Source organism: Neolamprologus brichardi, chromosome 9 (assembly GCF_056152115.1).
Source record: "Neolamprologus brichardi isolate AB-2024 chromosome 9, ASM5615211v1, whole genome shotgun sequence".
NCBI classification, from domain to species: Eukaryota; Metazoa; Chordata; class Actinopteri; order Cichliformes; family Cichlidae; genus Neolamprologus; species Neolamprologus brichardi.
In genome coordinates this window covers 29,937,047-29,952,664 of record NC_142112.1, presented here as the reverse complement: position 1 = coordinate 29,952,664, position 15,618 = coordinate 29,937,047, and the positions used below count along the sequence as shown (strand labels likewise).

At 39.3% G+C, this 15,618-nt stretch overlaps 1 protein-coding gene across 3 annotated transcripts in view; it reads left to right on the top strand.

Annotated features, from left to right (window-relative positions):
• gpr158a (G protein-coupled receptor 158a) overlaps positions 1–15,618 on the top strand; it is a 96,214-nt gene that overhangs the window by 52,677 nt on the left and 27,919 nt on the right. For all 3 annotated transcript variants that reach the window (XM_006799242.2, XM_006799241.2, XM_087846287.1), the window contains exon 5: positions 2,567–2,635. In XM_006799242.2, coding sequence (XP_006799305.2) covers positions 2,567–2,635 — 69 coding nt within the window. The remainder of the gene's footprint in view (positions 1–2,566; positions 2,636–15,618) is intronic.

Here is a 15,618-nt window from a genome sequence, read left to right as displayed (position 1 = left end):
AATTCAATTTTATTTATCCAGCGCCAAATCACAACAACAGTCGCCTCAAGATGCTTCATGTTGTAAGGTAGACCCTACAATAATGCAGAGAAAACTCAACAATCATATGACTCCCTATGGGCAAGCACTTTGGCGACAGTGGGGAGGAAAAACTCCCTTGTAACAGGAAGAAACCTCCGGCAGAACCAGGATCAGCGAGGGTCGGCCAACTGCTGCGACCAGTTGGGGTGAGAGAAGGACGACAGGATAAAAGACATGCTGTGCAAGAGAGCCAGAGATTGATCCTCCAGGAATCAGTCCTGGAGTTTTCAAGTACCAGAATTAGACTAGCGTCAGAATGCTGTGGAGGGCATTGAGTTACATTTGTTAGTTATCAGCAAGACTATATTTTAGTCATTTACTAAGCAGCACTTTGATGACACAGATTCCTCATCAGTCTAGCAACTCAATGTGTTGATGGTGTCTGAGCATCGCTGCTCTAATATGCCGGAAAATGAAACATGCATTAGAAACAGTGTTTATATATTAAAACTAATATTCAAAAGGTTTGCAACTCAAAACACAGAACTACCTCAACACACACTCAGGATGCTACACTCGCTGGGATCTGCAAACCGTAGCAGACAAACAGGAGATTCAGTTTCATTTCACTACAGGAGCCAACTCAGGTGTGAGACCCTACAATGTTAGAGAGAAAACCTCAACAGTCAGACAACCCAATCAAGTAACCCTTCTGCGACAGTGGGAAGAAAAAACTCCCACAAAAAGCAGAAGGAGACGGGGTGTGTATTGTGTACTTTTCCAGGATAAGAAAAAGTGAGATACCATATGGGGAAAACTGCGACTGCTCCCACTGCTCAGTGTTTCCTGAATACACCGTACAATGTCTTGTGTTTTGGAACAAAAAAATAAATATATATTCATGTCAAGACACAAAACTTGATTTTGTATGGTTAATATTTCAAACATTTTTTCTTTAGTTTAACGTCTACCTAATTAAATCTGTGAACTTTTCAGCCTCCCATTGCTCCCGTTGTTTCTGTCAGTTAAGTGTTTTAATTACTAGCTTTGAATTGAGCATCAAACATCTGAGGATTAGCCTCAAGATGCTCCACATTCCTGACAAAGGAACTTCTAGCTGCTCTGTCTTCCACACCCGAGGACTCTGCCATTACAACGGCTAGAGTTCATCAAAGGATCATTCCCATTATTAAAGCAGATGGATGTTTCAGATACTCCAGGGCTTTGTCATAATTTAAAGGCTACTTATATAATTCCAATTAATGTCATTAAACTAAGTTTAAGATTTTGTTTCAAAGTTCTTTGCAGACTTTTCAATTATATTCATGCAATTTAATTAAAATAAGTTTATCTGGTGCACCAAGAGAGCCCTTTTGCTTTCTTTTGCATGTATTTTTAAATGGGTGGCACAGCTGTCCTCTGCTCTCTGAAAGCCCCCCTCAAGCGCCTTGTCAATTAGAGGACGATATGTTGCTAAATATCTTACACAAGAGGTGCACACAAAGCGCCTGCAAATGGTGGATGCTTCTATAAAAAGTGCTTAAGGCTTTTGCTTTGCTCTTCTCCTCTTTCAAGCAACAAGGAACAAACCTCCATCCTCTTTAAATCAGCCTTGAGTATTATGACAGGCTGTGCGATACATTTTTAATGTGAATAAAAACTACAGTACTCTGTACACAAAAGAAAAAACATTTTTATTTTGACATTATTTTGACATTTTTGATACCCTGTTTCTGATATATCTTTTAAAAAGTGGGCAGTTACGTCCATGTTATTTGGTTTATTTCTGTTTACGATACACACACATCAAAATTAAAGCTGTCCATTTATGTTTTTATATTAAAAACTGAAAAACTTTCTTCTGCAATCTGTTTGTAATGTAATTGAAGTTGGTCTTAGTGACAAACCACCCAACACTACAATTGCTCTTTATGAAGCATTTGAGTCTCTTTGACATCAGTGTTTTGGTATTATGGCCACTGCATGGCTTTGAAATTTGGTTGTTTGGTGGATTTTTCTTCAGTGAAAAGGCCCCAATAAAACCTCAGTAATGGTTAGTTAAGCCTTTGGTCCTTCCTGGAGGATTGGCCTACGACAATTTTCCACCAGCACAGTCTCTCCTGAGCTGCCTTATCCTTTAATGGTTGGTTTAATGGTTTAATGGTTTAATATTGCTCTGTCCACTGCTACAAGTTGATTTTGCTATTGCTATATTTTCTGGTCACCAGACTGAGAGTATTTGGCACAGGTACTGAAAGAATCGGGACTTGGCTGCTGTTGTGGTTCTCTGCATCTCTGCTCTATACAGATTTCAAGTTAAATAATCATAGCTTGATGTGTTGACTGATCTCCCTGGGGCTACAACAACAGCACTAGTCCCACCACCCTGTACTAGTAAAAGATGAACAACTTGAGCTTGTGAATACAATGTCCTTGATACCAGTTGGCTAAACATATTATTCATAGTTTGTGCTCAGATTTCTTATATATTAAATGGTCGATAAATCCGAAGTTTAATAATTGTTGCGTGTTTGTGTTTCCACAGAGTATCAGAGCATCAGGTCTTGTCCTGCTGGAGGCCATCCTGTGTGGGGCTCTGCTTCTCTACTTTCCGGTAAGCCTGAGACTCTTGTGAGCTTGTGCATGTGTCGCCGTGCAGCCTTGGATCTCTTCATGCAATCGTTTTTTGAAGTGTTAGCTGATAATCTACATGCCATGCTCCTTTGAGCTGAAAATAAAAATGTTCTCCTTGACTGAAGGCTGGCATTCAGCTCGACCTTCACTTCACACCGTCGCTCATTCATCTAAAGCAAAATCACATATCTGAGAACAAAGTTTCATATCTGCAGCAGCGGCACAAAGTGGGATTGTTTGCCTTGTCAGACAGTGCAAACCCCAGTTCATAAATCACACTGTTCAGGTGTTTTTTTTGGTGGCAGCTGAATGGAGCTGTGATAAGCAGGGATTTCACAGACGAAGTGTGCATGTGATAAAACGGGACTGGCAGAGACTAACATCCCAGGGCTTGTTGGTGACCCCCTGCTAACTGTACACAGAGCTGGCCAATGAACCCAGCAGCCTGTCAACACTACCATCTGTTGACCAGCCACTCACGCTGCTTCATACGCATTGTGTTAATTTAAAACCAGCACACAGAATTTATTTTTACTGTAACCTTTTAAAGACTTTATTATTTATATTTATTCTTAACACAAACTCTTTAGTTTTGAACTAAACTTATCATTAATAGTGTCTTGAATTCAAGATTTATTTTTATTTTTAAATTCATTATTTAGTACTTGAGCTTCTGCTACGTCAGCCACACCCAACCCCTGCTGCACTCTCCCTTTAACCGATTCATTGATCTATTAATCCATCAATCTACAGATCAATTCTTTCTTTCTTTTTTCTTTGCTTCACACACACATTTAATCGCTTTGCTTTAAAGACACAAGGAATCAAATAATTGAGTAGATACTTTCAAAGAAGACCTACTGTGTTCTTCTCCACCTCCATATTTCTAATCTTGGAATCTGCTGCAGCATCATTGCATAATTAACAGTTAAAATCTGTTGTATCTTTAGTATATACAGTCCTGCAGTTCATTCTCTGTCTGAACAAAACCAGGCTCCTGTCTCTTTAATCCTCACCTCCTGAAAGTATCTTCTAATTGGCAGCCCCTCGCCTGGCTTCTCCAAACAAAACGCAAAAAAAACCCACTGCACTGCGCGCCCAAACAAAAGAATGATAACAGCTGAAATATGTTCATTTATATATTATAATATATACCTGCATCAGTGAATGAATATAACATAAAGATTCACAGATACAAACCGAACAGATACATGGTCATATTCATGAATGTGTTAAATTGTTTAGCCGTATCACTGACGGAAAAAAACAACTAAATAAGCAAAATTTAGTATATACATATTTAACATTTATTTGGGCCGGCTTCGTAAATATATTACTAGACACCAAGTATTTAAATATATATTATTATTATATTATTATTAGATATAGATTTACTTCCATTTGAGACACTGATGGGATCAATATACAATTGGGCAATCCTCACACTTGTATTTTAGCACTGGTGAACTCATCAGTTTTCTACTGTGGCAGGATCTAACTCTCTGCTCGGCTGCAGTCTCGGACTGCAGCTGCTGGTACTCCATGATCTGGTCTGACACTCTAACCAGAACGTGCAGCTGGCGGAAAACTGTTTTATGCTGGTAGTTTACTGAGGCTTCAGATGTTCACTTCAGAGATGTCTAAGCTGAAATAACAATGTTGGTCCCCTCAGTCCAATTGGATTACCAACGCTGGTGTCAATACTGATTCGCCCATACCTACAGTACTGTGCAAAAGTCTCCTCTTCTTTATGTTTTGTTTCCAAGGAGTCACTTTTTTTTCCTTCATTTTTTAAAGTAGTCTAGAGCAGTAATTTTTCAGGCTTTCCAGAGGCCTTTAAAGGGCTTTTTTGGAAATTGTCTGATTTTTTGATTTTCAGTGTGTGTACCTGGTATGTTTTTGTTTTTGTCAAACATTTGAGTATTTCCAAGTAATTAGAAGCTCAGTGGAGAGACAACTGATTCTGTTACAAAGTATATTTTGTATGATTTATTTAAGAAATATGTGTCAGCCTCTTTTTGCACCCACAAACACAGACATAAACACTCTGTTGAAAGTGTGGCTTTTATTGGTTTTTGATTGGAGTGGTTTTTAGTTTTAGGACTCAGAGTCAGATTGAGATGGTCTCTAACCCCCGTTGCATATTTTAAGCACGTTGGTTTTAGATGTTTTTGGCTCACTGGAATTCTCTTGACCTGATTGTTTGAAATGGTGTCCATTTTTAAAATGAACAACTTAGACTGTAAAAGGGTATCAATGTGACAGCAACTAAGGGATATAAATAAACATAATGAACCTATTTTAAGATTTAAAGCTTCAGTGTGTTAATGGGCTTTGGAAATGGATTTCTTATAATTCAGGAAGAAATTAAAGTAGAAAATAAGAAACATATTGGATTGTCACTTGTGGTATAAGTTTTGAATAGTGCTAAATAAGAATAAATGTAATTCCACCCATGTAAAATATCCACTGAAGCTGTAAGCTGTGCGACAGATTAAGGCTCTTTCTTTATTTTACTTACCAAAAAAATAATGTCTAACAGTGTTATGCAATCTATACCAGTGAAAATCAATTCAGGTTTATCAGTGACACTGTTCAGCCAGCTTCTGCAGTACCTCATTATTTTTTGCAGATGAACACCCACATGCCATTGATTTACATGAAACCACCATTATGTCTTTCTCCCAGGTGCACGGGGCATTGGCTAATTGTGATTTAGTCGCAATCACGTGGAGATATATGCTTAGCGAAGCAATGCAAAGTAAATGTAATTAAAGCCAACTGATGTAGAGCCGAATAATCAATGCAATTTGCTGTGACAAGATCCTGGAAAGTAATAATGTTTGAAATCTGCGGAGTGAAAGCGAGCCCGGGAGTCAGGTTATTGGTTAGTGAATGAATGAATAGCAGATGATATTCTTGCATCCAGCTGGAGTAGTGATGGCAGCGGAAGCTAAAAATAGATGGCTTGTAAAGAGGCTGTACAAAGGAATTTGACTTTGTAGCTCACTCTGTAAATCCTACCTCATTTAGAGATTACAATGCTTTGAAATGTTCTTGTGGAATAAATGCAGGAGGATTCAGTTTGATCGTCCGCCGTCAGCCTGAACACGACAGAACTTGTTTTGATAATATATGATATATTGGCCCGATTGTGAGTGTGTGTGTGTGTGTGTGTTTGTGCGAGGGGAAAGACATCTTTCTGCATTTTACTCTGCAGCATGCTAGATTGATCTCCACCCTGATGCATTTCCATGTCTCCCCTGTGAATCCCACATGAGCCATGGCTGCGAGGGCGAGGCACATCACTCCCAATCTAAATATAGATTCCGAAATATTCCACCGTTGCTGCCGCTGCTCCTATTTTAAATATTTCCACTGTTATTAAGCAGCAGGAGAGCTACATCTCTTTCTGCTCCTGTGGCATTCAGCTTTGTGAAGTAATGCAATTTCCCCCCCCTTTTTTCTCTCCTGGGTGTGTCACATGCAATAACTTCAGTTTTTCCCCCACTCCCTCCTGCTTTGAGATGAAAGGGAAGGAGGGAGGGACAGACAGTGCAGAGGGATAGAGGCAAAACTATGGCAGTGCCAAAACTGACTATTTCTGTCTGGCTGCAGAGATGGAGAGATGGACACGCATTTGTGAATCACAATGTGATCCTTGGATGAGCTCGCCAGTTTGCGTCTTTGTGGCTTCTTATTGACGCTGTTGGTGAGGCTTAGATTGGAGCAAAGTGACTGTTTGGATCGGCGCGTTTTCCTTTCAGGTGGAGCCAGGAACACATTCAGATAGGAAACTTGACTTGTAAGGGAGATAGACATGGAAATACAGAAAGCTGCTTTATTGAACATGACTTTACTTATTTTAGTTTTCTACAGCTTCCAGAAGAGAGAGACTCTTCCACATTTGCCTCACTTGTGCTCCATTTACTCATGTTTTCTGTGTGTCACTTTAATCCTTGTTGATGTTCCTTCACTTGTTGTTATTTTCTATCTACCTTCTAGCTTCTGTTGCTCTTAGCAATGCACCTCAGTACTTGTGATGTCAAATATTCAGTGCTTGCCTACTCTTTTCCTGGCTTATGTTTTTAGTATGTTCAATTACCTAATAACTTAAAGGACGTCAAATTAACAGTTTTTCCTATGACCGAATTCATGGGAAATTCACTTCTAGGACTGGGGATGCTGAAAATGTGGGCAATCCCTACTGAGCTCTATAGGTGTGAAAAATTAAGGCCAAGGGACACTAAAGCTCATCTAATAGCTACTACTGATCCAAAGAAACAAACATATCTTCATCATCAAATTCAGGTTGTTTGCTTGGGTTGAATTATATCGACTTCCTTTAATTCTTCCACATCTTTGTAGTCAGTTATGGAAAAAATGCACATGCATATGCACACACATTAGAAATTACTTTTGCCAAAAATAAGGTTTCCCCCGCAGAAATGAAATCCTTGATTCCTTTACCCACTCAATTCAAGGAAATCCAAGTCTCCCATTGGAGGAAAAAATAACAAAGCACTGCAGATAACCAGTAACATCCATGTAAATGCATCATATGAGGCTTCCCAGCCCTTCTTGTGTGCACTCCACTGCAGTCTGCCCCAGAGACAGCCCTCGTTGTTGCTCTCTTCCTCCCACACCCCCTGCGCTGCTGCTCATGCATTCATAAATGTTAACACATATGTAAAAGTGGTAATAAAGCGATAATATCGAATTTACTATTTTTGATTTTGGTCAGTTCACTTCCCAGAGATCACGTCTTAATTAGATTTTCCTATTTTTTCCCCTCTAAATAACCAGGCAGCTGATGAGTTTCTGTTGTTTTCTATTCTGTGTTTACCACTTTACTTTAATTTCACTGCCCACCAAAATCTTCTTCTTCTTCATATTTATTTATATTGCCAAAAGTCATCGCTTGTCTGCCTTCATGGATAACTTGACATCCAATTCTCAATCTATAGGAGTTAATATGATGTCAGCCCACCTTTGCAGCTATAACAGCTTCACCTCTTCCAGGAAGGCTTTCCACAAGGTTTACGAGTGGGTTTATAGCAATTTTGGACTTATCTTAAAAGTATATTTGTGAGGCCAGAGAATGATGTTGGACGAGAAGGCCTGCCTCGCAGTCTCCATTCTAATTCATCCCAAAAGTGTTCTATCAGGTTGAGGTCAGGACAATCAGGTGCAGGCCAGACGAGTTGTTCCACACCATATAGGTCTTTATGGACCTGGCTTTGTGCACTGACACACAGTCATGTTGGAACAGGAAGGGGTTGACTTATCTGCAAACACTACCCAACTAAAACTACAAGTTTCACTAACTAGCAGGAGTGAAACTGCCATGCTGGTTGAGAATGTTTATCTTCAGAATGAAAGTTGTGCCTTATCTCTAAAACCAACATATTTCAAAAGGTGCAACATTTACTTTAGCAAAGACAAAGGGTCTTTGTTTAGTGTTTGCACTGCACTTCTGCATTTTTCAGTTTCAATACTGCTCAGTTAGTATTTGCAGACAAGTTGGCATCTCGAATGCAAACTATAGACAACTTTAGCAATCTGCTAGAGAACCAATCAAATCCAAGAAGGGTTTTTGGTGTAGCACTTTATACCTTCTTGCAACCAATTTCATCTAGTGACATCCAACAACAACTTGCCAAGCTATAGGGAAAACACTTTTTTTTTTCAACAACTGGTGGTTGCTTACTGGTCTCCTGACCTATGTGACTGGGGTGTTACTTAAAAAAATCTGCCAAATCCTCACTGTGAAAGTTCCAAACACTTTTCACAATCCAGTTGTAAAAGTGTGTCTCAAGTTTCACTTCCTGACTAAATAAATATTAAAAGAAAAAATAAGAAAAAGAAAAATGCGTTTAACCATAATAGAAGAGATTATAGTCCTCTACCTTCTGCTCAGTCGTTCTGTTGGGGACAAAGTAGAGAATCTATAGAGTCCCCATGTTTTCTACCACTGGTCTTTTGGGTATTACTCCCTTTTCCCCATCCCTGTCTTTCCACCTGTCCAATCTCGGCATTGTCTTTGTGCCAAAGAGGGCCAAGGTGCTGCCTCATTCCAACTTAGGGGTTTTGCCATGCATGGCAGGACGAAGCCATGCCTTCACAGCGCATCAGGGGGCTAATGAGAAACAGTATGGCCAGAGGATAATGGATCCTGACCTGACAGGCCATGAAACACAGTCTGCCACCCGTTAGTCTGCCTTTCTCTGCTCTGCCTGCCATCCAAGCTGCTCTGACACTTTCAATCTGACTTGAGTGGATCTGGAGAGTTGTTTTGTGCATGTGCAGCCTTCCCTTCATACTCTACTTCCTTTCCTCCTCCTGAAAAATCCAGAGTCTCCCAGAGCATACAGAGACTCAGCTGAGGATGCATTGCTGTAGCTCAAGTGCTCCTACTTACTTGAGCAGAGAGACAAGAACTATGAGAGAGTGGGGAAAGAAGAGAGTTGTATGACATGCAGGCAGGCTATTTCCTCTGATATGTCTTATTGTGTCCTAGCAAGATGGGAATATCTCTCTCTGAGGTTGTAACTGGTGGTGAGAAGGGAAGGGAATGTGGGAGGTGGGTGCAAGTCAGCTCCAGTCTTGACTGAGCAGAGGCTGAGCTGGATGTAATTTACACTCAGCCCACCTCAGGGAGCGGCGGGAGGAGAAGAAACCATTACCTCCCTCCAGAAAGCTGCCCTTCCCATGTGGCAGTGTCAGCTTTCATATAAAAATGGATCCATTGCTATTACAACACACCACCTCTCTTCTGCTTCCACCTCCCACCGCAGCTCCCTCCCACTCTCTCATACTGAAGGTGTTTCGTAGATTAGAAATAGAAGGGTCGGGTAATGAGCAAGAGATGATGACCGGACAAAGTGGGGCATGGGCGGACCGCATGGCTGTCACCATTTCATGTCAAAACATTAAAAGTAGCGTGAGAGCTTTGTTGTGACAGAATGATTCCCGAGGCTGCACAATCCCATTCTCTACTCAGATGGAGACAGACACACTAAATGGCTGAAAGTCATTTTTCTCCCTTTTAGCTGGTAGCAGTTTCCAAAGAAACTGTGATAACAAAAGGCTGAAATTCGGCACTGTCTGTTCTTTTGACTGGAACTGGCTAATGTTTTTAGCGCTTGGTGTTAGTCGTTTTTGAACCTAAATTGTGATGTGTTTATACTCCATAATTGACAGATGACTAATATATGATGTTGTATTTCTGCACTTTCATTTCGGTAAGTGCTCCATTAGGATGATGTTGCTCTTATACCCATCATCACTGGCAACCCTGAAAATAATTCAAACTGTAATTTTGTATTATGCAAAGTTTGTTGCAGGCTATTTTTTAATCTGTTAATACATAGTAAGACCTTTACAGTATGAAGCTATCTAACAATGATTCAGCAAACACTGCTGTGACTACAGTAAAACTGCTCAAAAACTAACACTGAAATCTTAGGACTTGGCGTCCACATATGTGGACATCACATTTTGGGTTATTTAGACCAAAATACTCAATGTTGCTCTACAAGGGCCTGATATCCACTTACGAGGACATTATACTGCTACTGTTCTATCGAAATTTTAAACAAATATCCTCATATGTGGAAACAAAAATTAGGTTAAAAAAAAAATCTGGTAATTCTTTGTTTTTACATTCATCAGGTCCCAATCAGCCCAAATATCAGAGAGAAATTAAAAATGCATGCCGTGGAAGAGTTTGGGTCTTAGGAGGTTAATCGTCATGTGAGATTAACATCAGCTGATGGCTTGGCTCTTATCTCTTGATACCTTTACACACAGTCATGTATAGCGTTTTAATTAAACTGCTTCAGCTATGCAAAGTCGCTGTGCTTTGCAAGCTGGTTTGCAACATACCGTGTTCCCAGCGCATATTTCATTCTGCATCCGATGGCGTCTGTTGTGATTGATATCTGCTCAAGTTTGTGCTGAGGTATTTCCTGGAGAGACAGGAGGTCTGAGAATGGAGCCATAGCTCTAATACAAATATCTGAATTTTATTTAATGTAATAACTATGGAGAACAACAGGTTATATATCTGGTTTTGTCGTAGTCCTCACAGGTCTGCAGACTGTGGAGCACCATAAAGAGGTCACCAGTCTATCACAGGTTAAATGACAAACAGGAATTAACAGGAAAACACAACAAAAACTAAATTTAAATAGCACACTCCATAAATACTAAACTAGAACTGAAGTAAGGACCCACTCAGCTTAATAATAACAATTAGATCTAGAGTTTAAGAATATGAAACACAAACTAGGAGCACTTAAACGTGAAACAACCCTCAACAAAGCCCACGAGTCCCACAGACCATAACATATGGAAGCTTTTTTCCACTACTGGAATTTAATAGTTTTTTCCATCTCTAAGTCAAAATGTCAGGTTAGTATGTTGAAACGTTGACTTACAGTAATAACTAATGAGATACTAACTCATTAAAATTTTGAGTTCTATCACTTTTTTGGGCAGCTTCAGTTGCCTCAAGGTGCTTTATAGAGGGTGTGTAATGTAAAGTCGCTACAATACTACAGAGAAAACGCCAACAATCAGATGGCCCCTTATGAGCAAGCGCTTTAGCGACAGTGGGAAGGAAAAACTTCCTTTAAACAGGAAGAAATCTCTGGCAGAACCAGGCTCAAGGAGGGGCGGCCATCTGCCGTGAGCAGTTGGGGGTGAAGGGAGGAAGAAAGGACAAATTTACAACAGGAAAAAATGGTGATCATTTAGTTGGTTGACTGTGTGAGTTACTGTGAGCTACAGAGCACCTTAGTGTCTTTTAGCTCATTGTTTTAGTTTTTATAGTCTCACTGATTTAACCAGAATCCAACAATCAGCAGTTTTTATACAACCTGCTATCATAAACCCATTTATGGTTCCTGCCCCGCGTAATGGTGGGAAATGCTAGCAAAATGCTGGTGAACATATGGGCAACCCAGCCGAGTCAATGCCGGACTTACAATGATCAGATGGGACTCGCAGTGCGTGCTAATGTTGTGTCATGTTTGCTGAATGTGTAAATAAATTATTTGCTAACGTGCTAGCAATATCCTCTTTACAAGGTCACGTTATGCAAATGTGGAGTTCACAGCTTGTTTTTCTGTCTTGAAATGGACAAAAAAATCATGTTATATTGTTATAACATAAATCATGTTATAATGCATGTTATAACACAGAAAGGGTAACTTCACATGTAGAAAAATGACTTTGGATTCAAAGGTGATTAGTGTCACTGGTGCTTTCTTTATCTTCTCAGAGCACGACCGATCAATGTGAATGTGTCAGTGTTTTGCATGGTTGCTGCCCTATAACCTGAAAACTTCCTCTAAATGCTTCATAAGAACTCAGCTCAGTAATAATTTTGTGTCTGCATTTAAGCAGCCATTATTTTGTGAAGACAGAGGATTTTAAAAACATAAGAAAACAGACCACAGTTAATTTGTGCTCTCTGCTCTTTAGTGAAAGCAGTATACTGATTTAATGGCACAAAGGGAGAGATCTGTCGTCCCCTGCGATCAATATCCTGTGGCATCCTGACCTTCACAAGAAGGTGGATCTATCCCTAAAGCTTTCACCTTTTGCACCAAACACCCTGCACCTATGCATTTGCATTTTTATTGTCTGCACATAACAACTTAATTACACACTGCTGCTTCTCGGAGTGCTTCTTCTAACTGCATTAGTCTGATAAAAGAATCCACCCACTTCCTTTTTTTAAGTGTTATTTGCTGAATATCTCTTTTTTGCCCTGCAGCGAGAGCTAATTATCCAAAGCATCCTAGCACTAAATGATTTTTGCTACACTCTGTGGCGCATCTAGTTTGGGTGTCATATTTTTGTTGTGAGTGTACAGCCATTCTTACATGAAGCCTTCGGGCAATGAAAAGTGCTAAAGTTTGTGTTAAAAGTTTGCTATGACAGGTTCTGTTTACATTTACAGGATAAAACTGACTTCTTCAGTTAAGGTCACATTAAGGTCTGAATAGCCAAAAGCAAAACCTGAGTACCCCAAAACCTATTGTACAGTAACCTGTACAAATGGTAGTAATGACATATTACATGATAATGTTGTTTTTGTCTTATTTTAACAAGACTTCTCAAGCAGTTTCTAACCTGCAGATTCATTTTCTCCTATTGTGTTTTTTCTACTCGAAATAACAAGACATTCTTCCAGTTTAACCCCAAATTATAGCCCCTTTTGCAAAGGTTAACCTCACACGTGAGTTCAGACTCCTTTGTTAAATTCTTTGGATTTTATTGAAGAACAAATATCACACAGACTATCCGCAGCTTTTGAGCGGTGACACATAACAAAACTTCAAAGAATGTTAAAGTAGCCAACATCACAATAGCTCCCTGAAAAGCTGATGCTCACACCACAGCTGGCCGGCTTGCGTCACCGTCCTATCAACAGGGACACTTTCTGGTGGGTAACCAACCCAGTGAATCTCAGTGTGGAAGCCAGCTGGTGGGTGCTGAAATGAGAGATGATTAGGAATGAGAGATAACCGCAAATTAAGTGACTGAGTGTTGATTGAATCACTAAGTGGGTGAGTGAGTGAATCTTGCTTGTGTCATGTTTGTCTGCGCTTTCAGTCTCCCATTGCTCCTTACTGTTCAACATAGATCTTCTTAGTTCAACATAGATATAATATATAATAATATATCATATATTTTGTCCCATGCCTATTTCTATTGTCAGTTCTTATCATTTTTCTATTTAATCATTATAATTTTCTAAATAGGCTTTTAGGAGAAATGTGCTAAATGTCATGCCATCAACATTTAAGTGGAAAAGAAAGAATAAAATCTAGATATCCTCAACTGCACTAAAAGGTAATCCAAATAAACACAGTGCATTGACCATAAGGTTGCTCTCTTCCAATTCATTTCAAAAGCAGACCCATAGCCTCGTCCACCATAACTGAAAAACTCAAACTGTTTTAGTAGTTGTTATGAATCATCTGCCTTGCCCTTACTAAGGCTACGTCCAAACATACACAGGTATTTTGGAAAACTGAGATTTCTTTCCTTTTCGTTTAAAAGAAAAATCCCAAATCCCATTTCTGAAAAAATATCTCTAAGATCTCTAAGATTATCAGCAACAGTATTTTGTCTATATCCGCCATTGTAGAAATTCATCTATCAGGTAAACAATAACGTGACGAAGGACAGCGTGACGTCAAAAAAGGCGCACAGCTTTGACGTTGCGTGACTAAATCTCAGTTTTCCTCGTCCACGTGTAAACGCATAAACTGAGTTTTTCGAAAATCTCCACCCTGGCAGGAGTTTTTAAAAATCTCCATTTTCAGTAATCCAAAACGCTGTTTACGTGTGGACGAAAGGCCCAAACGGATAGAAAAAGCTGTGTTTTCAAAAATACTGTGTAGCTGTGGACGTAGCCTAAGACTTTTTAATTTCTCAGACTTTTTTTAAAAATCTGATTTACTTGTTCAGTTTAGATTAAGTAATCATTCTAGGTAATATTAACACCCATCTTTATGAAGAATATGACAGCCTCAATACTGCAATAAATTTGCAATAACTTGTCCTGACATATAGCATAGAAACTTAACATTTAACATTAATCCCTAAAAACTCTCTTTTGATAACATTCAGATTTACAATGTTTTATATTACAAAACACTAGCAAATAAATTTCAATACAGTAGATGCCTTTGTTTCTGCAAATGCTATAACTGAACTATGGAAGCGATTCCTCCGTGGTTGTTTTCTTTCATGTCATGTACCAGCAGAGTGGGAATCAGCTACTTAAACTTTACTCCGACAGAACTTGATTATTATGTTAATAGCTTTACATCCTCACTTAGTGCAATGCTTGAGATGCTTGACCCACTGGTACAAAATGCACAGAACAGTAAATCTGTTGAACTGCTCAGTAATTCAACTATTCAATCAGCCATTCCAGTGGCAGCAGCTCAGTGCATTAGCTGTTGACACTACCATTGTGACCAAACTAGTAAGCAAACATATGTATATGTCCCATAATATCCAACTGCTCCTTTTTAAAGGTTAGTTATTATTAATTGGTTAACAGGATAATAACACATAACAATATTTGTTGTTTAAAAAAGGTAGCAGCAAATTATTTTAATAATAATATAAGTCAAAATTCAGTGGTAAAATAGGACATAGAAGATTCCAGAACTCTTAAAAATATTCAGTTGTGCATTTTTACAACTTCAAATATTTATATTTGCATATGAAAGCTCATCTCGGGTATATGTCTGTATAACACTTTGTGTTTCCACATAATAAGACTTTGTTTTAGAGAGCAGGTGCAGAACCAGGTTGTGATAAGTCAGGTGTCTGCAGAGCCTGGAGACCAGGCCAGCAGATAAAACTTCATCATCTAGGTCAGGGGTCGGCAACCTGCAGCTCCGGAGCCGCATGCGGCTCTTTAGTCCTTATAGTGCGGCTCAGCATGGTTTGGGAAAATAAATTAGAAGTATTTACCTGAAGTGTAATTTATTTATGTTAGTTCTTTTTTAACTTGTAGTTCTAAATTGGAAGATTATTGTGATATTGAAATATAAAAATACAAATATATTCTATTATTTTTTTATCGGTCAAAATAAGCGTCACATTCGCGGAAGCTGGTGTACCTGCCATGCATTTATCGAGACTTTCAACCCCAGGTAGGGGTGACAGCTGACAGCTTACAGTCCTGCGTAAAGATGAAAGTGACTTCATACAGCCCCGATTTGCAGACGCTGTGCGCAGAGGTTCGGGACGATAAGTCTTATTGTAAACATCACGGCAGACCCGACGATGTTTCCATGAACATGCTTTTCAGCATCTCTTTATTGACCACTTTTCACACACGGTTGCTGTACGCATACAGCCGGCTGTAGCTTTTCAGCTCACAGCCCGACACATACCAACAAAACAGCATAGAGAGCACAGACGTTA